Genomic DNA, 22,832 nt, shown 5'->3' with positions numbered 1-22,832 from the left:
GTGGCCACGGAAGAGAAAGGAAGTTCCCGACAGCAGTGTCTCCTCTCCCCCTGCTCCCCTCCTGCCTGCACACACAGCAGCTCTGCGTTATTCTTTTATTTATAAACAAATTGACGTAAAATAAGTGCAGAGGAAAACATGGGCTGAGCCCACGTGGGGGCCTGGCTGCAGCGGGAGTGGCACAGGGACGGGTGGGGATGCAGGACCCCCATCTGTGGGACCCCCCCTGTGAGCAGGGAGCGCAGTGCTGGCAGTGCTGTATGACGAAAGCCTTTCTGTCACTTTGGGTTTGCAGGTTTTGCCTTTTGTTTTTTCTTTTCTTTTTGCAACTTTCCCCTTAGGGGTAAACCTGTCCCCTCCCCCCCCAGCCCCCGGCCTCCCCCTGCTGCACTGGGGGGCAGCTCTGGGGGTGACCCAGGGATGAAGCAGCTCAGGGGAGCTCCCTGGCTGCTCCCAGGGCAGTGCGGGGGCTCTGCTCGGTGGTCCTGCCTGCTGCTGCTCAGAGCCCAAGTGCCATCGCAAATAAATACATCAGACAGAGCCCCCTGCCCAGCTGGGAAGGAGCTGCAGGGAGCAGGACGGCTGCGGGGAGATGGGCTCTGCACCTCCAGCTATAAATCCCCAGGAGCTGCGAGTTCGACATCAGGTACAAAAAAAGTCAGTTTTCAACGGGCAACTCCTCATAAAAAATGCGAGGGGGAGAGAAGGGCTGATGAGTCCCACGGTGCCCAGCTCTGCTCCTCCGCCCCCAAGCTCGCTCCATCTCCTGGGCCTCCCCAGTCCCAAATAAATATGGAAGACCCCCAGGGGGGCTGGTGCTGAGCCGCTCCGTGCTGGCGTGGAAGACAGGCAGTGCTGGGGGCTGGGGACGGACACCCACCCTATTCCACGTGGCCAAGCATCCAGGGGGGCAGGAGGGGCTGAGGGCTCAGGGCTCTGCGTGCTGCGTCCCTGCAGCCGGGCAGTGGCGTGGGTGGGTGCGTGTGGACGGACTGCGGGTGAGCGCGGGGGCCGTCCTGCTGGGTGTCCTCAGAACTTGCCTTGCTTCAGCTTGTCAATGTGGTAAGTGAGCTTCAGCGCCGGGCCCAGCTTCAGCCCCATGTACTTCATCATCATGTCGCTGCGCAGCAGCAGCAGCGCCTTCCCGTCAATCTCCTGTCGGGATGAGGAAATGCAGTGCCATCAGAGCCGGGCAACCCAGCGCCGTCCCAGCCCTCACTGACAGTGGCACAAGGCCAGCCCTTCTACAGGAGTTTCAGAGCAGGGCACTCTGTAAGCTGTACTTGCAATGTGCTTCTTGCCGGAAGAAGTTTGCAGCGAAGTGAATTCTAGGATTCCAAGAGGAAGAGCTCTGTGTGGTTCAGTGCTGCCGTGAGCTGAGCTCTCCGTGAACACAAAGAGCACCGGAGCTCAGGCTGGGCTGTGCCCTACCCTGCCACCCCTGCTCTGCCCTTCCTGCCCTGCTACAGACAGACACACTCACGTGCTTCCGGAAGAGATCAGCGTGGGGTCCCAGCTGCGGGTCCGCCTCCCGGATGAACTGCATCACCTCCTCCACCGTCCAGCACGAGGGGTCGCGGCTGCTGAGCCGTGTGCCTTCGCGGTACCGCTCGGCGCCTGGGGCACAGCACAGCACGGGGCGGAGTTATGCACGCCCATGCAGCACCACTCTTCCCATAAACACAGAGCTCTGTTGCCCACATGCATGCAGCAGCACCTGCAGTCGTGCATTCCCGTTCCCCACCTGTCTGAAGCGAGAGCCCGGATGGACAGAGCACGCATTGCAGCCCCCCGATGGATCCCAGCTCTGGCACTGCCTAGCGCTCCCTCCCCCAGCCTGTGCCCATCAGTGCCCCCGCGTGCTCCTACCCGTGGAGCCGAGCCTGCCTAGCGTGGAGGTGCTGCCTTGGCTGAGGCTGCAGGGCTGGTGCAGGTGCCGGTATCCCTGCAGGCGGAACTCCCTGGAGCTTCGGCTGTGACCAGAGGCATTGACAGCGTTCAGGGCCGAGTCCATGGGGTCCATGCGAGGCTCCAGGGGCCCAGGAGGGCCGTCTCCCAGCACGAAGGTTTCACCTGGAATGCAGCAGGCTGCAGTCAGTGCATGTGGCCATCCTGTCCCTCCTTGAGGGCAGCGAGCAGCATGGCCAGCTCTGGGCCCAGTACCCTATAGCCAGAGCTGCCCCACAGCCAGACTCACACAGCGGCCACTCAGCTGACCTGCCTGCAGCCCAGCGTCCTGCCACTGCTCCCAGAGAGGAACCTGAGCACTGCAGCCCTGCACTGAGGGCAGCAGTGCAAGCTGTGGGACTGCAGGGCAGCACGGACCTGCAGGGTACCGGGCAGTGCTGCTCAGCTCTGTGCACAAAGGAGGAGTGCAGTTGTGCATTTACTACATCACACATGACCCAACCCCCAGGCAGACCCAGTGCTGCATGAGCTGCCCTGTGAGATACAATTTCTGTGTCAAAGAATCCCTGGCCGGTCCCAGCAGCGCATGGTGCCCCGTGTCACAGTGGGGCATTCTGTGCACTAGGAGCCCCTCTGCCTGCGCTGCTGCTGCTCGTGGCTGCACCCCATCAGCTGCACAGCGCTGTGCCACGCCACAAACATTGCCATGAGCAGAGGTGAAGTCGTTCCTGTCACCCAAGCATCCATCTGGGCTCTGTGAGGCTGCCACACTGCAGCTAGGCCCTGCACCCTCACACAGGGACAGTGGCCACGCAGGGCTGCAGTGGTGCAGCACGAAGGGTGCAAAGCTCACCCTCAGAACGCCTCCAGTCCAACAATGAACACAGAGTCACTGTGTTGATGTGGCCACTCTCCCACACATTACAATGGTGTGCTCAAGAAGCAGTGTGAGGCTGTATGGATCCCCAGCACGAGACAAACTCCCACTTCTCCCAAAACCAACAACTGCGGCTGCTTTGGGAGGTGCAACAAGGAGGGACAGCACACGGCTCAGCGTGGCTGCGAGGAACATGAGGGGAAGGGCAGCTCCCAGCCACGAGGCTGCACTGCACAACCAACCTGTGCACAACCAGCCCTGTGCACAACACTGCAGCAAACCTCAGAGGCAGACAGACTGAAGCAATGGGGCTGCATTAGGAGCAGTGACACAGCAATGGCACCCAGATGTGGGTTAACTGCCCCGCTGTAGTGCTCCTGGCTGCCAGCTCTCAAGCTGGGAAGGACCCCCACTATGTTCCATTTACCCTGCTGTGGGGGTTCCATGCCCTGAGCACCGCTCTGTCCCTCTCCATGCAGCTCCCATGCCAGCAGCACCCCTCCTGCACCCCTCCTGTTCCCATCTCTGTGCCTGCAGCACTGGGAAGAGATGCTGTGCTCACCTTCCAGTGGGTGACGGTCATTCTTTGGTAACTTGGGGGAGAGAGGAGCACTGTACGGAGGGGAATCTTGGCAATAGCGCTTTGTGCCCCGGCCTGGTCCCTGCAGAGTGCCGTCTAACGAACTGCTTCTGTCTAGGGAAAGAGAACAAGCTCTGTTCAGAGCTGCTGGAAAGCAAGGCGGGCCGTGCCACAGGCACCCGTGTGCCCCACCACCCCCCAGGTTGCAGCCAGCCCACACAGCACTCTGCATTTCACTCCGTGAGTTCTAGAGACGGAAAGCGCAGGGCCAAAGCTCACCAGGGGCCGCAGTGCTTTTTGCCATCTTCACCCTCAAGTGCCACCTTTGCTCAGCTCAGCCCTGTCCCATCTCTCCCTCTCACAGCCCCAGGCCATCCAGCAGTGCTCTGCAGGTTCCAGTCAGTCACCCCGTGGTGGCCAGCTGCACGGGGCTGGCACCACACAGTGGCATAAAGGACGGTGGCAGAGAGGACGGGCGCTCGCCCAGCAGGAGACGTGTTACAGTCAACAAAGGAGGGATGGGGGTGATGAGGGGATGGGCAGAGCAGGACACAACAGAAGGAAAACACCCTCAGTGCAACGGACGCCTTAACGCTATGAAGACCCACCAGCAGCGGGGGAGATCAGGCAGGAGGACCCAGGGAACGATGGACACAGACGCTCGCTGGGCAGGCACGGAGCAGCAGGCGGCTCTGAGGGGGCTCAGCACAGCCCCCAGCCCCCAGGATGCTGCAGTGTGGGCTGCAGGGCGCAGTGCTGTGTGCTGTGAGCTGTGCCCCAACAGCTGTGCAGGCAGCAGGCACACATGGGGCAGAGTGGGAGCACTGTGCTGCTCCACTGACCGAGCAGAGCCGAGCAGCACCCACCAACAAACCTGCACACCACTGCAGAGCAGCACCGCTCGGTGTCTTGCTGGTTAAGTGTGGCACACACTTGCAGAGACCTGCTGCTGCCTTCCCAGGCTGGGCCAGGCAGGACAGCGCCTGCTCAGAGAGAAATGAGGAGCTGAGCACCAGAGCCAATGCAGACACTGAAGGCGCAGGGCACACTGCTGGAGCTGCAGACACAGCAATGGCAGTGGCTGTGCAGGAACACAGTGGCCCTGAGCATTGCTTGAGACGAGAAGATGTGGTTACCAAGCTGCCAAGAGCAGATGCAGGCTAGGAACCAGCCCTGGCTGCTGTGCAGCAGAGCTTCCACGTAACAGTGGTCCTGGCATTCCTCCTGCCCTTGCTTTCACACTGACCCATGCATAGCACTGCACACCAGCCCTGCTCCTACCAGCAGCCATCAGCTCTGTTTGCTGGCAGCTCCCCTGACCCACAGACATGCTCCTGCTCGGCCCCACGGCGGCACACAGGGTGGGAGGTGACACAGCAGCAGCCCTCGCGTTCAGCCTGACTTCAGCACGTCCTCATCTTCACACAACCTTTACAAACGACGGAACGACCCTCGCCCTCACCAGAAACCACAGCATTTGGGCGCCTCGGAGAGATATTGGAGCACCTGCTCCCTGCAGAGCTCAGTGCTGAGCTGTGCTTGCTGCTCACCCACGTACCCCCAGTCCGGCACAGCACCCTGAGCTGCAGGCAGTGGCACCCTGAGCTGCAGGCAGCAGCACGGCATCGCTGCAGAACGCACTGCCGCCTCCCGAGCGATGGGGAAAGCTGGGTACGGGACCTGGGGTCCCCCCGGTGCCACCCCCGCCCCAGCTCCTACCTGGTAGATACCTGTCGTGGTCGTACTCGTGTGAGCGCGGCGCGTGGCTGTGCTGGGAGAAAGGCTGGTTCCCAAAGAGGTTGTCACTGCGGAGGTTGTGGCACAGCTTCTCCAGGAAGCGGAGGACGTAGGTGATACTGTTTACTGCGGGCAGGTTCAGAGTGTGCTGTTCCCGATCAAACACAGCTGGAGACAGAAACAAACAGAGCCCAACACGTCAGGCCCTGGCAAGGGCAGGCGGCCGCACCACCAGCTGCTGCATCTCCGCATTGCTGCTCTGCACCAGAGCCACCAGCACGGCCCAGATGGGCTGTGGGAGTGGGGCTGTGGGATGGGGGGAGGAATGGCCATCCAGGGGGGCTGCGCTCCCATGGCCAGCTCAGCAGGGGCTTGGGGGGCATTAAAAACCGGGGCTTGGGGAATAGAGACTTCGTAGCACGGCTCTTCCTTCCACCGGGAGCTGCGGAGCGCCCACCCATGCTGTGCCATCCTCTCCTGGGGCCCAGCAGTGCTGGGATGGAGGTTATGCCTGCTCCCCAAGGACATGCCCCTGCCCTGCACCAGCTGCTCAGCAAGGAAGAGAAGACAGAAATCTTCTGTCTGCTCCTGGCCCGGGACAGTGCCAAGCTTCGTCTTCCAGTGAGCAGATTCTTGCCACAACATCTCCGAAGGCAAAGTGCTGCAGGCCAGTTCTCACCTGAGATGACCTCTCCCCCGTGGCCTTGTTTTAAGAAAGAGAAGACTGTTTTCTGATGGTAAGCGCAATCGATGCAGGCCTGCACTGCTTGCTGCAGGACAACAGAGGCTCGAGCTGGTCCAAAGTGGTCCGGCAGCCGCTGAATTTTCTTCTTGTCTAAGTGGGGCCCAGCGCTGCCATTCTTGTTCAAGTAAATGCAAACTGCCAAGATGAGAAACGTGTTTGCCATTAACCCACTCAAGAACGCACAGGAAAGATGCCTAACGTCCAACCCGAGGGATGCCTGGGTTTCAAAGACTGTCAAAGTGCTCCAAAAACGTGAGTGAATCCAGCACAGCCACTGCCCATGAGCTGGCAGCAGTCTTGCTTTGGGGAACCACTCTGGAGTGTTCCTGCAGGTGTTTCTGCTGCTGCTGCCACTTCTCCTGGGGCTGCTCCCCAGCTTTCAGCCCCCAGAGGCCTGCTTCAGCCAGGCAGCACGGCTGCACTACGCACAGCAAGCAAAGGGATGCAGCCCAAGCTCCAGGGGAGCGGGATTCTTCAGGTGCCTGAGAATGAGCTGCTTTTGCTCTGGGGAAACAAAGGGCCCTACTCACATCCACTGCTCAAACGCATGAGGACCGGCGCTGCGTTCCTACCCAGCTTTACCACCCAGCAACACAGAGCTCCCACTGCTCCGCTCCCTCCTGTCCCTGTGTGCCCCAACTCCCTGCCCCGAGCACAGCCTCGCTCTCGGCAGGTCCGGTTCTGCAGCCCGCTGCCCTGAGGCTGTGCAGGCCCTGCAGGGCTCTGTGTCACTGCCAAGCAGGGGGCAGCTCAGGGACTGGGAGCCCCGTGCCCATCGGACGGACCCACAGCCACCGCACATCTCCGATACGGATGGGGGCAGAGGAAAGGCTGAGCTGAGCTCACGTCTCTCTCCCGTCCTCCCTACGCAGAGCTGGGCCTCCTCTGCGCCTGCTGCCGGCGCACGCGCTCACCAAGAAGTAGCAGTGCCCTGCGGCATCCCAATGGCTGCAGTCCCATGTGTGCAAACTTTCCAGGGATGCGGCCCGAGAGCCTTACCTGTGGGAGCCTGCATGGCAGAGCTGGGGACTGTAGCAGCGTCCTGGGGCACAGTGCTTGTGTCGGGTTCAGGGGTACTGGTGGTTGGAGAGGTGGGTGCTGGGCTCAGCAATGTCCTAGGTTTCCTCTGCAGAAAAAGAGGAGGATAGTTCTCCTTTTACCCCGCTCTCCTCCACCACCCACGATCGCTACATGCTGCTGTGCATCCAACAACAAGGCACCACAGGACACGGCGCGGCGACGACGGGGAGCCTCGAGAATCTACGCGCTCAACACCTGTGTGCCCCACACACGGGACACGAGCCCCAGACCTGCCAGCCCTGCACCACGGGCACAGAGCCGCCCTGCGCCAGGCTGCCCTGCCAACACTGCAGCCCGAGCCGTGCTACCCCACGGCCAACAGGGCTCAGGAGCCACGGCTTCTCCATGGGGAGGCCCCAGAGGGCACGGCAGCTCCCAGCCCCGCGCTCCCCTCTGCTCTCCTACCGCTGCCGACAGACGTGCACAGACACACGCATGCAGCACTGCCTTGCACCCGCCTGCGTCAGCACCAGCTTTTACCTTACTGCCAGGCTTGGGGCCTCTCTTTCTGGGGAATTTCAAAGGCTCCACTGATTTGGAGGGCGCAGGCATGGGCTGGTGGATGAGCGCTTTGGTCGTTCGACCACGCTTCTTCCCTGCTTTGCGACGCCCTTGCCCTTGTTGATGCCCCAAAACAGTCTTTGTGCTACTGTGCATGCTAGGCTTCTCCGAGTTTACTTCGGAGGCAGGTAAAGGGCTCTTTGGAATCACAACTGAAATAAAAAGAGAGAAAGCAAATGTAATTAAATCAGGCGAGGATGAAAACAAGAGCAGCCTCCATCTTCCAGCAGCATCATTTGGGAAAATCCTGGAGCAGCCGCCGCCCCCAGCACTGCTCAGTCCTTCCCTCAGCCCCTCTGCGGCTGGTGGTGCAGGACAGCCCTTCTGCTCCAACTGCTGCTGCAAGGAGACAGCAGCAACCCCTGCTGCACTGCAAGACACACATGGACACCTCTGGCACTGCACAGAGCTGGGAGCCTGGCTGTGTGCTCAACACGACTGTGCATGGGAGGAGGTGACGGGCTGCTGCCAGAGTGAGGGGAACCCTGACACAGACTTTAAACACCAAAGGGATGAGTAAAAGAAGCAGGACAGCATGAGCTGGCTCCAGTGTGCCTGACAGAGCCACTCTTCAATTCAGGGCTCTGCAGAGCAGCTGCAAAGCTTTCGCACAGGTTGAGAGCCACGGGACGAGGAGAGGGCTGCCAGGTGGTGAGCACGGTGTCAAAGAGATGGGGACAAACAGCCCTCCTCGCAGAATGAGGGATGGAAGGAATGACTGCAGCCCCGGGCAGCTCCAGGGGTAGCAGGGCACCACAAGGCCCCGCTGCTGCCAGGCAAAGCAGTGAGTGGAGCAAAGCGCTCCTCCCCACCGACACAGAGCAGGGCCCTGCAGTGCCACACAGTAGGAGGAGCTCAGAGGGCATCAGTGCAGCCCGCAGGAGATGGGGAGAGACACAGCTGTGGAGAACAGCGAGGTGAGCACGCTGGATGTCACAGCAGAAGCATCCACACAGCGCTCCTGTTAGCGGGCTGCAAAGCCCAGCAGAGCACAGCTCTGTGGCTGCTCCTTTGGGCACAGCACAGGTAGAAGCCCTTTGCTCAGAGCTGATGTTTGAGGGGTTCCACTGCACCGCTCTGGCTGAGCACACAGCTGAAGGGACTTCTCACGTGTCACTGAACGGCAGAACCAACGGCACAGGGTGAAGTGCCACGAGTGGCTCAACACACGGGATGGCCGCACAGCACAACAGCAGGATTCACCCCAGCACCCTGGGGATGGCACAGCAACAAGGCAGGTGAGACGAGAGACCAGCTGGGCACCAGGCACGGAGCACTGTGCCGAGTGGGGACGTCCAAACGCCTGTCACCAGTGCAGGCATTCTGCTGAGCATGCAGATCTGCCTAACTCCAAAACCCCGCTCTCCATTTCTTCCGAGAACTTAAGTGCTCTGCACCCGCCAGGCAGCACCGTGACATCACAGAATCACAGCTCGGCTAGGTTGGAAGGGACCCCGCAGCCCCCTGGGCTGGCAGAGCACTGCTCCCAGACAGAGCCCTGGGGACAGCACTCAGCACCATGCGTACACAGGTGGTGAGCACGGTGTCAAAGAGATGGGGACAAACAGCCCTGCTCACAGAATGAGGGATGAAAGGAATGACTGCAGCCCCGGGCAGCATCAGGGGTAGCAGGGCACCAGGAGGTCAACCACCCACCCAACCCTGCCTGCTGAGCCAACCACCTTCCATAGGAAATCAATGGTGAGCTGAGCCACGTGTCCTTTTTGTCACAACACAAAGGCAAAGTGTTTGGATACAGGACAAGGCGGGCGTCCCCACAGCTGCCCGTCAGCCTCCCCCTCCCCAAAAACGCCTGCAGCCCCCTTGAACACCTCCTGCTGCCAGCAGCACCCATCTCTGCATCCCCTTCCCCTGCCAGCTCCCCTCCTGCTCCCAGCAAACTCGACATGTGTTTTGCTGTTATTTGCTCTGCAGAAAGCATCCTTCTCAGTGTGGGAGCAGCACTGGTTTGCAGCAGCCTGCAGCCGGCTGTGCTTGCAGCCCTGCAAGGAGCTCTCAGTGCTGGCAGCCCCAGCTTGTGCTGCTCAGGAGCTCACAGCACCTGGGCCTGGCCCTGCAGCTGCCAGCAGCAGCCAGCAGCCCAGCTCCAACCCAACCCATGAGCACTGAGCCCACCGGGGCACACGGTTCCAATGCAAGGGATAAGAAAACACTGCGCCTGCCTGCAGTCACCTTCACAGCAGGTCTCCCCCACACTGCACCCCATGGCCCCCCACCCCAAGCACACTGCAGTGTCATCCCCACTCACTCTGACCCCCCAGGTCAAACCAAAACACTGCCGTGGTGCTCAGGCCACTCTGGGGCATTCCTGCAGTTTCTGCTCATTCTGCTCTTGTCTGAAGTGCATTTTGAGCCTTGGCTTCCTGGTTAAACATTAGCCGGGCATCTCTGATATCCCAGAGCACAAGAAGCCAGCAGAGCGGTGGGTGGGTGTGCTTTGTTCCATCTTTTGTTCTTTTTAAAGCCGTTCAGAAGTTATAAAAATACCAGGGTCAGGAGAACTGTGACACACTGCTCTGTGCAGTGAGCAGGGCTGGATGCTCAGCACCAAGCACCAAGGAGGACACGTGCTGCAGCAGCGCTTCCCCGAGTGCCACAGCTGGGCTCAGGAGGCTGCCTGGGCTCCAAAGCACTTTCCTCCCCCTTCCAAGACACAGGGTGCAAACAGAACACAGCTTTGGATGCTCTGCGGATGGAGCAAATGCAGGCTGACCTCCAAAGCACCTGGAAGCACTGCAGCCAGCACTGCACACCTGGGCTGCATGACTTGCTTCTTCAGCAGCATCAGTCTGAACTGCAGGAGAGAATCAAGCAGCCAGGACTCTGTCTTCTACACCATGGTGTTAGGGAGGGAGCAGCACTCCCAGCCCAGTCAGCACCACAACTCTGCAGGTTATGAGAAAACTTCAAGGTAGACCACAGAAGAAAAGTGCAGCTGTGATGCTGACGTGACACCAGCTCCCAAACAGGGGTTCTGCTGCATACACAGAGCCACGGACCTGCAGCTCTGTGGGGCCACTGCTCCCAGCACTGAGAGCAGCGCTCGCCTGCGTTCCCAGCGAGCATCTCTGCAGGAGGGAGAGAAACCAAGCAGCAGCAACCAGAAGAAGTGCTGCACCACGTTAAGTGGAAAGCCTGGTGCCTGAGCATCAGCTCCACCTGCAGACACTGAGCACTTAACAAACACATCCCAGGGCAGCGACAGTGCTGAGAGATGGAGGCTGCCCTGAGTGCTGTGCCCAGGCCAGCGCGCTGTGCTACACCACTGCCCACCATCAGAGTGCTGCAGCAGGGGGGGCACACTGCAGGGAAGGCTGCAGCACCTCCCTGCCCCTCAGCAGCAACGTGCTCCGTGTGCACAAGCAGAGCTAGGGATGCCATTCCAGCAGCAGATATTTCTTCTCTGCGAGGCTGAGCTCTGGTAATGGGAGGTTTCCTCCACACCCACCCCTGCCAGGACGCTGCCCAGAACTGACAGCCGTTAACCCACCTTCATCTCTTCCTTCTTATCACAGCCACTGTTTCCCTCTCCATTCTGCTGTGCCCTGAGCCATACATCTCACTCATTGTCGCCCTCTCCAGATGTGACTTTTAAGGAGGTGAGCCACGACCCTCCTTCTTTAGGTTGACCCTCAGAATCGACTTTCTGCTCTGTTCATAATAGAGAGGGGCTCTCTGGATTCTCGCTCCACTGCTGCCCACGACCCCAGAGCAGCTTGCTTCTCCACCCCAGTTAAGAGCAATGAAAGCTGGAGCTGCTCAGACTCCCTGAGGAAAGGCGAGTTCAGCAACAGCAGAGCACACACGAAGGCCTTTTCAGGAGCATCACACAGCTTTCATGCTTCGCTCCTGCTCATGCCCGTGCTTTTTCCATGTTCACAGAGGAGACCATGGCACAAAGCACACCAGGAAACCACCAGGAGTGCAAACAGGAGCAGCCCCACGGCATAAAATCAGTAATGCTCACGGTTCCCTTATCGTATCCTCAAGTGCAAGAGTGCTGGGCAGTGAGGCGGCCTTACCTTTTGTTCCAGGGGGCTGCAGATTATCTCCAGTCAGCGAGCACCAGCCTACGGGAAAGATGTCCCGGGAATCATATCGGCACCAGTAATCGAAGGCACCTCTCCAGCCATCAAATGTTATGAGGACCTCAGAACCTCTCACCTCCCCAATGGTGGCCGGGCAGATGAAGTGAGGGTTCTTCCTGTCCACCGCCTCCAGCTTCATACCTGTCTTGAAGAAGTTTTGGGATGGAGATGGTGGTTCCTATGAGAAAAGGAAAATGAGCTCAGAGAGCGGCGGTGCCCAGCTGGAGCAGGGCTGCCCCTCCATCGCCACTCACCTCCACGAGCAGATGGAGCAGATGGGGTGGCTGTGAGCCCTGTGAGCTGCCTAGCTCGCATCCCCGGGCTGCTGGGCACAGCCCACACGGTGCTGTGTAAGCACTGAGCCCTACCCTGAGCCAGCAGCAGCAGCACGGAGCTGCCAGGGGGAGCAGCACATGGCAATGCTGGTAGTGCGCTTGTCCCCCATGCAGGAGGGGGATGTGCTCCCAAACAGCCAAGTACCTTGTGAAAAATCCGGATGGGAGCCATCTCTGCTCCATTCAGAGTCTTCAGGAGGAACATGGGCCAGGAGGAGGCGTTCAGCCGGAAGCCTGTGGGCAGAGAGCAGAGATGGGCACTGAGACTGAGACCCCAGATTGCAGCCACAAACAGCTGCTCTGACAGAGAGGGGAGAAATCAGCGAGAAGGAAACTGCAAATCCTGGAGATCTGAGTGTGTGAGTGAGTGCACAACGGCTGTGCCTGCTGCTCAGCACTGCTCCTCCTGCACCCCTCACTGCTGGAGCACCCCAGGAAGGCTGAGGGCACTCAGTCCAGAGCTGCCAGAGCCCGAAGTGCTCTGTTGTTTGAAAAGGCACACACACACACACACACACATAAACACACACGCAAAGAAATAATTAAAAGAAAATGAAATTCAGATCAAACAGAAAGCAGAAATGGATCATGAGAAGCACAGCAGGATCTGGCACAAAGGAGCCCCTGCACACAGCGTCCCCCCTGAAGTCAACACAGATCTGCAGTGTGTGCACAACAACCTCCTGATGCCATGCAGCCCATTGCTGCTTAGCACACACCTCCTGGCACACCTCACAGACCCTCTGCCACCCCCGTGGGACCCACAGCAGCTGCCACAAACCGCAGGGACAAACCAATGGGACCTCTTACACCAGGTGTGCAAGGAAAGGGAGCAGCGGTGTGTGCACACAGTGCTACATGGGGTGCAGGAATGCCATGGCATGAGCTGCAGGCTCACACACCCTGCAGGTAGGAAGAACAGTGCTCTGCTGAGTGCTTTCGCCAGGCACAAGAGCATCACTCCTGTTGGGAGCAGCGGGGGGCACAGCACAGAGCTGGACACAGCACTGACCTCCTTTGGCACAGTCAGAAATGACTTTTGCTCTGCAGCTCCATTACTTCTTTTGTCATCTGCTGGCAAAACTCAAAGCAGGCAGAGCAGGAACTGAGCAGGAGCAGGGCTGGCTGTGCTGGAGCTCTGAGCTCCACCTGGGCCTGGGCTGCAAGCTCACAACAGCACATGAGGAGGCAACACAGCACGGCAGCTTTAAGGCTCACAGCAGGCTCCACCCAGAGCAAACACGAAGAGGAAGGTGTGATGCGAGCATCCTGCATCCCACATTGCATGGCAGGTGGGCCAGATGTGCACCTGGGGCCACTGTGCTTCCAGCACAGCTCACAAACGATGCTCCACGGAAAGCAGAAACCCAAACCCCTCTAACTCAAGGTTTTCCACTGAAGGTTTCTTCCATTGCTATAGATGGGCGTGATTTTATCTGGGGGCCCTGAGAGGGTTTTAAGGAGACACTGCAACAGCGACCAGCAGCAGAATGCGAAAGAATCACAGAATGGTCTGGGTTGAAAGGACCTCAAAGATCATCTAGTTTCAACCCCCCTGCTGTGTGCAGGCTCGCCAACCTCCAGACCAGACTAGACCATGGTTAAAAGCATGTTAATCTTTGTGCGTCGTTAGAAAAATGGGAAATCAGCCCGTTGTTGGGCCAGCATCAGAAAACATGTGTAAGGGGAGATGGGGCTGGAAGCAGAGAGCAGCTACCCCGGTTGTTCATCAAGCTGCAGATGAGTACAATGAGTACCAAGAGATGGAATATTGCAAGCAGCCCTTCATTCTATGCAGCACTTAAATCACTGGAAGCACTTCCAGCCATCGTTCCCCCATCAGACAGACCCCAGCCAACCTGCTATAGCTGCTGAGCCCTCTGGGCACAAAAATGAAAGTGGAAATGCTCTTGCAGTGAGTGGCAGGGCCAGCAGTGATGGTGTGGGTGCCTGAGCCCTAACAGCTCTCCTGGCTGTGCTGTGCACGAGGATTTCAAGCTCCCTGGCACAGCATCTCTATGGACGCCAGCGCAGAGCTCTGCTTGGAGGGGGAGCACAGGGGACGTGCTGTGGGCACAGCCAATGCTCTGCAGCCAGGCTGTGGCACTGCCACCAACACAGCCCAAGGAGGGAGAACCTGGACTTGTCTTGATTGTGCACAGGCAACGCCCAGGCAAGGCCATCAAAGCTTCTCTACCTCCAGCACTGCCAGGCTCTGCAGTTCCTTTGCTTCTGTGCCTTCCAGGAGATGTAAGCAGCCCTGGGACCTTTCCAAACAAACAGCTGAGAACAAAATTCTCCTCTGAGGCACAGAGGGAGAGCTTCAGGAGTGCAGCCTGCACGTGCTGAGCCTGAGCTTGAGCTGCGAGAGTGCAGGCTGCTCATCTGTGCACCAACAGCTCCTGCATCTGCAACCCAAAGCACCTCCACAGTGTGTGCAGGACTCAGAGCTGTGGCACCCCTGGCCAACAGCTCAGCGAGCTGCAGGAGATGGCACTGCTGTGACAGTGCTGGGCTCCATCCCAGGGACAGAAACGTGAGAAAACTGATCCTGCTTCTCCCCAGGGATGACGTGGGTGCTCATTGCAGCTCAGCTCACCCAGAGGAGGCTGCAGCATCCCTCCATTCTTCTCACAATTCCCGATGGGTTGGATCTCAGCCGAGTCCACCAGCCGCCAGAAGTCGTTCTTGTTGTCGCTGCCGTCGAGGCGCAGGCGGAGGCGGGCGCCCGTCAGCCCCACCACCGTGGCAATGCACGTGGACGTGGTGTTCCGTGGGTCCTGGGCTTCCAGTTTCATGTTGATCTTGAACTCGTTGGCAGGAGGAGTGTAGGACTGCCGAGGGAAAGAGGGGACCGTTAGAGCCAGCACATCCAGCCCTGCGAGCACCGCACAGCTCCCCGCCATCCGGCCCTTTGGTGCTGTGCTAGCATTTGCAGCATCTAACCCTGTATGTTCGACTCTGCTTCAGCACATGCTGATTTCTGTTAAGCCTCTGAGACCCTGAAGCATCCCCCCGTGCCAAAAGGGTGACCACCCCCAGCATAGCACTCCCGGGCTGCAGACCACCTCCCTCAGGTTTCCTGTTCTCACTCAGTCCCTCACCTGCTTGAAGCAATGGGCGGGCGCTGGGACAGCACATGTTTCCTTCAGGTATTTCTCCCAGGTAAAGTGACCTGAGGGGAGAAAACAGAGTTCAAACAGGAGCCAAGAAGAGGGAAGGCAGTGCGGGTGGTTCTGTGCTCTTGGCACAGGAGCTGCTTGCAGGCAGTGCCCTCTCACTGTGGCCCTCTGGCATTTATGGCCACACAAAACTAACTGCTGCAGCGATGGGGAGAACAGAGCCCAGCAATGCCCAGTGGCCTTCGAAACAGCTGCCCTGGCCCAGCACGGATGGGATGGCATGGAGCCCTCCCAACAGCTGTCCCTTAAGAGCTGTTTGTCAGGCACTGCTCAGCGCGATCCGGCACGGTGCAGTGTCAGTTTCAGAGGCAGCCACGTGCCTCCACAAATGGCATTTGACACTCAGTAGAGCAGGGATTGATCCTGGAGCACTTCTAAGCAGACCAAGTACGATATGGATGGGCAGTGCTCACAGGCAGAGCATCAGCTTTGTGCTCTGACGTCTTCACCTTCACAAATATTTCCCACAAGCAAAGCACTCTGGGCACCCAAAGGTCAAACTGCAGCAGCTGTGAGCAGTGCAGCTCTGCATCCCATGCCCATGTTCTCGTCCTGCTGCATTTAAAGTCAGTCTGAAGCTCAGAATGCAAATGGAGCTTCTCCTGCTTTGGGCTCCACTGATACATTTCAGCCCCCGAGGGGGCATCAACCTCCTGAAACGATGCTCTAAGGAATAAAAGAAAGGGAAAGGAAGGGATGTGAGCTCTTACCTTGGTACTGGGAGGGGGATTCTGGCGGGCGGCCGTACTTGTGCTTCTTACCATCCTTCCAGTCTATGGCTATGACAAGAAACAAAGCACTTGTGTCAGTGAGGGTCACAGCTATCCCTGCCTCCCACATGCAGTGACAACCCTGGTAAGAGCAGCACTGCACTGGGGTACAGCTCACTACAGAATAAGCACTGTTTTTGGCAAATCCGTCTTCACGTGTCCAAAAGATGACTGTTTTTAAAAGGAAAAGGAGAACCTACTCCTGCTGCCCTCACACTGCAGCCAGCCTTGCAGCCAGCCCCATCCTGCTCTCCTGCAGCTCATACTTCATTAAAGGACAAGCAGCTGGGAAGAGGATAACACCACTGTAAGAGAAGCCAAGGAGATGCTAGAGAAAAATAAAGGAAGGAGATAAACTGAGAGTAGCAATCTCCTGCCACGAGCCCCATGTGCATGCACAGCTGTGAACAAAGGGCTGTGGAGGATGCTCCCTGCTCTGCTGCTCCCTTCCCCCATGCTCCAAGTGCTGAGATGAGCTCCCTGCTGGCCACGCACACGGCTGGAGCACCACTGGGTCTGCAGGAGGGGTTGTGCACCATCCTGTGACCCAGCACCAGCCAGGGCACCTTGGCAGTGGCCATGTCCATGCACACTCCTGCTCCGCTCTGCTCCTAGTGGGGCACTGCCAACACGTTCCCTGTGCCCCCCAGCCGTGGCTCTGCTCAGCCCTGTGCAGCACTGCTCACCTTTCTGAGGCCCTGGTTTCCGCATTCTATCACCGCTGCCGTCTTTATCGTGGGAGCGACTCGCCTTTACGTAACTGAAGACGCCTAGGACAAAAGAAAGAGCCATGAGAAAACCCCCCAGCTGCAGAGCATGTGAACATCTGCAATGCTGACTGATGGCACCACTGGGAGAACAGCGATGTTTTCACCCCACATTGCACAAACGCCTCCTGATGAACACTGATCCATCACCTTGGCCCCAGAACCAGCAGCCCTTCTCCCCACGGGGACAGCAGGCACAAGAGGAGCAGCTCAGTGCTCTGCTCCATAGGGTACAGCTTTAGTGTGGCCCTGATGCAGCTGGAGAGGAAGGCAGAGCCCCACTTCCCACAGCAGTGCAGCCAAAGGGCCCTCAGCAAGCAATGCCTGGGTGCTTTGTGACTGGAATAAGACCACAGGGAAAAGGCAACAACAGCTGTCTGTAGCTCTGAATCAGAAGGTACGTGGCAGTCCTTCACTGCTCATCTCCTAAGCGGAGTGGCTGCACGTGCTTAAGAGAAGGGCAAAGCTTCTCTTCCTTTCCATACCCAAAAGCCATCCACAATGCAGGTGTGTACATGTACAATGCTTTTTTTCCTGACTTTCTCCATCTGCTTCCCCCCAAAGGCAGTGATCACGGCACGGCAGGGCACTCCCCAGCCCCAGTGTCACCCAGCAGCAAGGACAGACCAAGGACAGACCCACTGCGACGGGATCTGCCCTAAAAACTCCAAAGGCCCCAACCTGCTGCAATGGGATGCTGCCCCATCCAACCACTGCTGTTGTGGCACACTGAGTGCCCCATCCACAGCTCCAAAAAACCCCTCCTACTGAGACCCCTGTGCTGTCAGCAGCTCTCCACCCCCCAGCCTCTACCAGAAGCAAAGTCGGATGCCGCAGCGCATCTAAACCTGGAAGCACAGAGACAAAATGAGAGCGTCTGCATTTAATTGCAGAGAAGCTACGTTACCAGCTGCATTATTTATGTTCATATTTAATTCATTGGAAACACCCCAAGTTTAAATTTAAAGCCTGCTGCAACAAATGTTCCCCCTGGCACAGCAGCGCAGAGCATGGCGCGCTGTAAGCTCAGCTCAGAGCGCACAGGGCCACGCTTGGCACACAGCTGAGATGGGCACAACCACATCAACGGAGCTGAAACAGACGAGGTCAGCTTTCATACAGCGAAACTATCACACAAAGAAGGATTTAAAAGATGAGTCTGATTAGAAGTAAAAAGGAGAGAGCTCAGGAGAAACATAAAAATAAGGGACAGCACGAAGGGAGCGCGGCCCAGCACAGCGCAGCCCCTCTCCTCGCTGCCCCTCCGGAGCCCACATGCATCACACCAGGAGCTGCCAAGCAAGTGCTGTCACAGCCAAAGGCAGCTCTCCATCTGGGGCAGCGATCCCTGGGGGGGTGGGATGGCTGCAAACCACAACTTCTACCAGAAGGATTCTGTGCCGTTCCCAACTCCTCTTCTGTCTCTCTAGGATGAATTTCCATCTTTCTGCCACGTGAGAGGCAGGCTGATAAACGCCAGAATGTTCAGGAATGCACTCCTGGGAAAGACGTTAGGATGCAGAGGTGTGCTGATGATGTGACCGTGAGCAGTGAGCTTCCCAGCCCTGAGACACAGCCTGGGCAGAGCTCAGCTTCAGGGAGAAAAGAACACAGCCTGGCAGGATCCCACAGCGCTTTGTTTCTCTCTCCAAAAAACAACTGAGAGATGCAGGTGGGCCACAGCTCCGGCCAGGAGCAGCCCTTGCTCCACCGAGCTTCAATAAAACCAACACACATGGTGCATTCCAGGAACAGGCTGAGAAATGGGAGGGAAGAGCTTCAAGGAGTAACAACAAAAAGCAGAAAGAGAGCAAAGCAAGCAGCAAAGAGCAGCTCTGACCGATGGGCAGCCCGAGGCGGCTGGGAGAAGCACCCTGCTCACAGTGCCACATCCCAAACACGTCCCTGGGTGCTCCAGGAGAGCGGGAGCCCTGTGCTGTGGGATGCTGACATCGCTGGAGTGCAGCCTGCAGCACAGCCCTCACTGCTCTGTGTGACAGAACCTGCTTCATCAGCCTCGCTCTCTGCTGGGGCATCTCCTGGTTAAAAACAAAGCTCCTTACGGGATGGGAGATACGGGAAAAAAAGTATCAGGTGGTGGATAAGTGCACGAGAGCTTGGCAGCAGTAATTAATGAAATGAATGTACCTGAACTTCAGGGAGAGCCTGCTCCGTCCCGCTGCACAGCCCTGCTCCTGTCCCGCTCCTGACCTCCTTGTTTTCCTTCCTACCCGTGCAGAGATTAATTCATCTCTTCCCTCAGAGGAGGAGAGGAAATTGCAGCAGTGCAACATGTCAGGAGAGAGCAGCAGAGCTGGGCTCGCCGAGGACGTGCATTAATTACCGCCTGCTATTTTTATCCTGTGCAGAACTCCAGGCTCAGCTGCGACTGAAGGAACTCAAATCTCTCGAGAGGCGACGCACCCTGCGCTGCAAACAGAGCAATCCAGCAAGTGCTCAGCAGAACTTCTGTGCACTCCTAACCAGAGGAGAAGGAGTGATATGGCAGACCACAGCAATGGAACCCCTAGAGGACGAGCAGGCAGCTCGGCACCCAGCAGCTCCTGCTCACATAACCAACAGTGCAGAGCACGCAGTGCACCACGAGGCCTTCCACCATCCTGTGCGCAGCACCGTGAGACTGCAGACACCAACACAAACAGAATTTGTGGCCACAAGCAACCAGCAGGCCGTCCTGCAGCGATGGAGGCGTGCTCAGAGCCTGCCAAGCAGCTCACTGAGACATGGTGCTCTCACTCAGCCTGGCTGCCAGCCATTAAACTCCGTGCTGGGCACTCGCATTGTTTCTAATGCCAGCAGAGCTCAGCAGCACTCACAGACTCCCAGCTGACAGCAGTGTGAAATGACAGAGCGGCTGCAAGGCGGTGAGGCACACGGCTGCACTGAACACACGTGGCCAGCAGTGTTGCCAAAGCTGTGCCAGCAGCACAGCGGGCAGAGAGAACCCAGAGTGCAGGAGCACGAGCCAAACTGCAAAGCCATCAGCGTAACCCCCGGCAATGGGGCAGGGCTGGAGCACAGCAGCAACTGCAGCCCCTCCCTGAAGGCACAGGATCACCGGATCACCAAGGCTGGAAAAGTCCTCCAAGGTCATCCAGTCTGAACGTCCCCTGTCACGAGTGCTGCATCCCAAGAACTCTCCTTCAGCTCAGTGGGATTTCAATGCTGAGAGCCCCAGCTCAGGACTGAGGACAGAAGAACAGACAGCCCTGCTGCCTGCTGCTGGGGATGGTTTTCCTTTTGGATATTTCTGCCAAACAGAGGAAGCCACCAACCCTGCAAGAGGAGCTGGAGCTGCTGCTCCACCCAGAACACCTTGCCCCATTTCTCACGGCCATCGGATCAGGGAAGTTTTTATACATATATGTGTAACTTGCGCCTCCAAACCTGCTTGTCTCATTGCAAGCTCAACTTCTGCAGCAAGCAAAAGGCAGGAAAGTGATCAGAGCCCCAGTGCAAACAGAATGCTGTTGGGAACCCTGCACTGAGTGCTGCCAGCAGCTCCTCCAGACGGAGCACGCTGGGGCTCACAGTGCTGCCAGCTCCCTCACCACAAACCCACTGCTCAGTATGCACACAAACACCAGAGCTGCACTCCTTTGTCCCAGAGCAGCACTCAGACCTAATGAGAACGGGGTCACTGAGCCCCATGCAGTGCAGTGCTGCTGTGCCCTGCCTGACCACAGCACGGGTCAGCAGCAGCATGCAGAGAAGGGCAGAGATATTGCAGAATATAAAAAAGGCCTGTACAAAATGAGGACAGCAACAGAGCTTGGGGTATGAGAAAAAAGCCTTTGAAGAGGTTAAATTCAGCCGTCGAGATGGAAAGAGCAAAACGTGCCCTGGAATGCGTGACAGAAAGGAACAGGCTCAAAGCACGAGCAGGGCAAGGTGCAGCCCCGAGGAACGCAGCAGGGATGGCTGAGTGCTGCACCTGGGCAGCAGGAAGATGTGTGCAAGAAGAAACGTGAAGCAGAAGGGCTGCTGCTCACCCAGGAGCCGAGCGGCCGCTCCAGCTGCTCTCCGGGCACGCCGTGCCCCAGCACTGACATCAGCTTTTATAGATCCTTGTAAACTAAACGTAAGGCAAGGACACGAGCCCAGGCTGCTGACAGCAGCCAGCTGACGGATAGCATCGGCGCTTTGCACCCCAGCAGCATCTCCCAGTGACACACCAACCACGCTGCAGAACTCATCGAGTTCCTGGGCCGGTGACTCAGAGGTCAACGCTACCCAACAGTACCGCAGGAAGGCAGCACAGAGGGGCTGGCTGGGCTCCAGCACAGCTCTATGGCTTGCAGCGGGTGCCACTCGTGCCCATTTGCTCTCTTTTAATTATCCCATCACACGGTTTACCCAACAGCACGAAGGTCTGCGTGCAGCATCTGACACAGGAGAGGCTGCGGCCGTGCCAGCAGCGCAGCCATGGAGCGGCGGGGGAGCGGCTTCCCGCTGCTGCTGAGGAGGAGCTGCCACATGGCTGCTCGCAGCCACTCAGCGCCCGCTGCTCGCTATAAACAACAACAGTCAACAGAAAAGGAGGCAAAAATCAAAGCCGGGGCCTGCGCTGGGTGCCTGCGTTAGCCGCTGGGAGCCGGGCTGGCAGCCGGCTGCAGGCCCTGCGATGGTTGCTGCCCTGCAGCACATCTGAGCACGGCCATCCCAGCACTTGCAGGAGGCCGCAGTTCCACGCAGCGGCTTTGAAGAACGCAGGGATCAAACCTGAGTGCAGCGCGGCAGCAGCCCGCCTGCCAGGGCGGGTATTTTTTTTTTTTAACACCGTGCTGTGCGTGAAAAGTCCCAACCCTGCCCCGAATCCCAACCCCGACCTGCCTGACCCTCAGCACAAACGCAGCCCGGCCCTCGACCCGAACTCTGCCTGACCCCCAACCCAACTCTCCCCTCCAGCAGCGGATCCCGAGGGGCTGTGGAGGAGGACCGTCGCTCCCCGGTGCAGCAGTGCGCTATGCTCCCCGCGGGGTCACGGCACAGAGCCGCGTCTGAGCGGCGCCGCTCCCGGCTCCGTCCCGCGCCGTCACCTCTCGGGGCCGGGCACCGAGCGCTGCGGGGCCTCAGGGAGCGGCACGAAGCTCCGCAGCACGGCAGGCCGAGCGACGGAGGGAGGGCCGCGAGCGGGCAGGACGTGCAGAGGGGGCCGCCGTGACAGCCGCGCTCCGGGCCCGCCCCGCCCCGCGGAACGGCCGCGCTGCCGCGCTGCCCCCCGCCCCGCCCGGTCCGCCGCCCCTCCGCCCCTCACCTGCGCGGCCCCGAGCGCTGCGGGCTCCGTCTCAGCGCCGCGCCGCCTCCGCCGCCGCCGCCATGTTTGCGCTGCGCAGTGAGGCGGGGGGCGGCGCGGGGGGAGCGCGGCGGCCGCCGGGACAGCGCGGCACTCAGCCGCCCCCTGCCGGGCCGCGCCGGGTTATGGCGCCCCCCGCCGCTCCGCGCCCGGCGCTGCGCTGAGGCCGATGGGATGAGCGGCGGCTGCGGGACGCGGCCTCGGCAGTGCGGGCGCTGCGGTTGGGCTCGGTGCTCTGGTTGAGGTTTCCGGCTTTACTGACGCTCTGTGGTCCCGGCATGGAATCATGGAATCGTGAAACGACCTGCGGGATCATCGAGTCCAGCCGCCCTCCCATCACCGCTGCCACAGGCACTGCACCAGATCTCACAGCTCCTCATCCAGACGCCTCTTGAGCGCTGCCAGGGACGGCGACTCCACCACCTCCCTGTGCAGCCATTGCAGCGCCTGACCATGAGAGAAAAAGTTCTTCTCATGTCCAACCTAAACCTCCTCTGCTGCAAACTGCGGCCATTGCATCGAGTCCTGCTTGTTGCCTGGGAGAAGAGGCCAAACCCCTCCTCATCACAACCCCCCTTCACAGAATCACAGAATGGCCCGGGGTGGAAGGGACCTCAAGGATCACGATGCTCCAACCCCCTGCCACACGCAGGGCCAACAACCTCCACATTTCACACCAGCCCAGGCTGCCCAGGGCCCCATCCAACCTGGCCTTGAACACCTCCAGGGATGGACGGGGCATCACAGCCTCTCTGGGCAGCTGTTCCAGCACCTCACCACTCTCATAGCACAGAACTTCCCCCTGACATCCAAACTCAATCTGCCCTCCCTCAACTTCAAACCATTTCCCCTTGTCCTGCAGTT

The 22,832-nt window shown here is 58.9% G+C and overlaps 1 protein-coding gene across 2 annotated transcripts; it reads right to left on the bottom strand.

The window, feature by feature from the left end:
• Nucleotides 1–364: 364 nt before the first annotated feature.
• On the bottom strand, nt 365–21,986 carry SCMH1 (Scm polycomb group protein homolog 1). Of its 2 annotated transcripts, XM_042885531.1 has the most exons (15): nt 21,930–21,986; nt 16,571–16,654; nt 15,825–15,893; nt 15,037–15,107; nt 14,532–14,766; nt 12,078–12,166; nt 11,532–11,775; nt 7,408–7,640; nt 6,847–6,973; nt 5,782–5,982; nt 5,085–5,270; nt 3,348–3,479; nt 1,870–2,073; nt 1,484–1,617; nt 365–1,155 (listed from the first exon to the last, which is right to left on the bottom strand). In XM_042885531.1, the coding sequence occupies exons 2-15, from the start codon at nt 16,593–16,595 to the stop codon at nt 1,030–1,032; spliced, it is 2,076 nt and encodes a 691-aa protein (XP_042741465.1). In that variant the 5' UTR covers nt 16,596–16,654; nt 21,930–21,986; the 3' UTR covers nt 365–1,029. The 2 variants fall into 2 exon arrangements, with proteins under 2 accessions (XP_042741465.1, XP_042741466.1); XM_042885532.1 differs by lacking the exon at nt 3,348–3,479.
• Nucleotides 21,987–22,832: the final 846 nt, after the last annotated feature.

Source organism: Lagopus leucura, unplaced genomic scaffold, assembly GCF_019238085.1.
Source record: "Lagopus leucura isolate 7727_CA_CO unplaced genomic scaffold, USGS_WTPT01 Super-Scaffold_100051, whole genome shotgun sequence".
In the NCBI taxonomy this organism is placed as follows: domain Eukaryota; kingdom Metazoa; phylum Chordata; class Aves; order Galliformes; family Phasianidae; genus Lagopus; species Lagopus leucura.
The sequence above is the reverse complement of the archived record's forward strand: the minus strand, read 5'-3'. Positions and strand labels throughout refer to the sequence as shown.

Bases quoted from the DNA above. Each gene is read 5' to 3' on its own strand.
- SCMH1 (XM_042885531.1), bottom strand. From the start codon at position 16,595: ATGCGGAAACCAGGGCCTCAGAAAG. The intron at 15,894-16,570 runs GTGAGCAGTGCT...TTCTTGTCATAG, and splicing joins GAAACCAGGGCCTCAGAAAG to CCATAGACTGGAAGGATGGT. The intron at 14,767-15,036 runs GTGAGGGACTGA...TTCCCTCGGCAG, and splicing joins CCGCCCATTGCTTCAAGCAG to TCCTACACTCCTCCTGCCAA.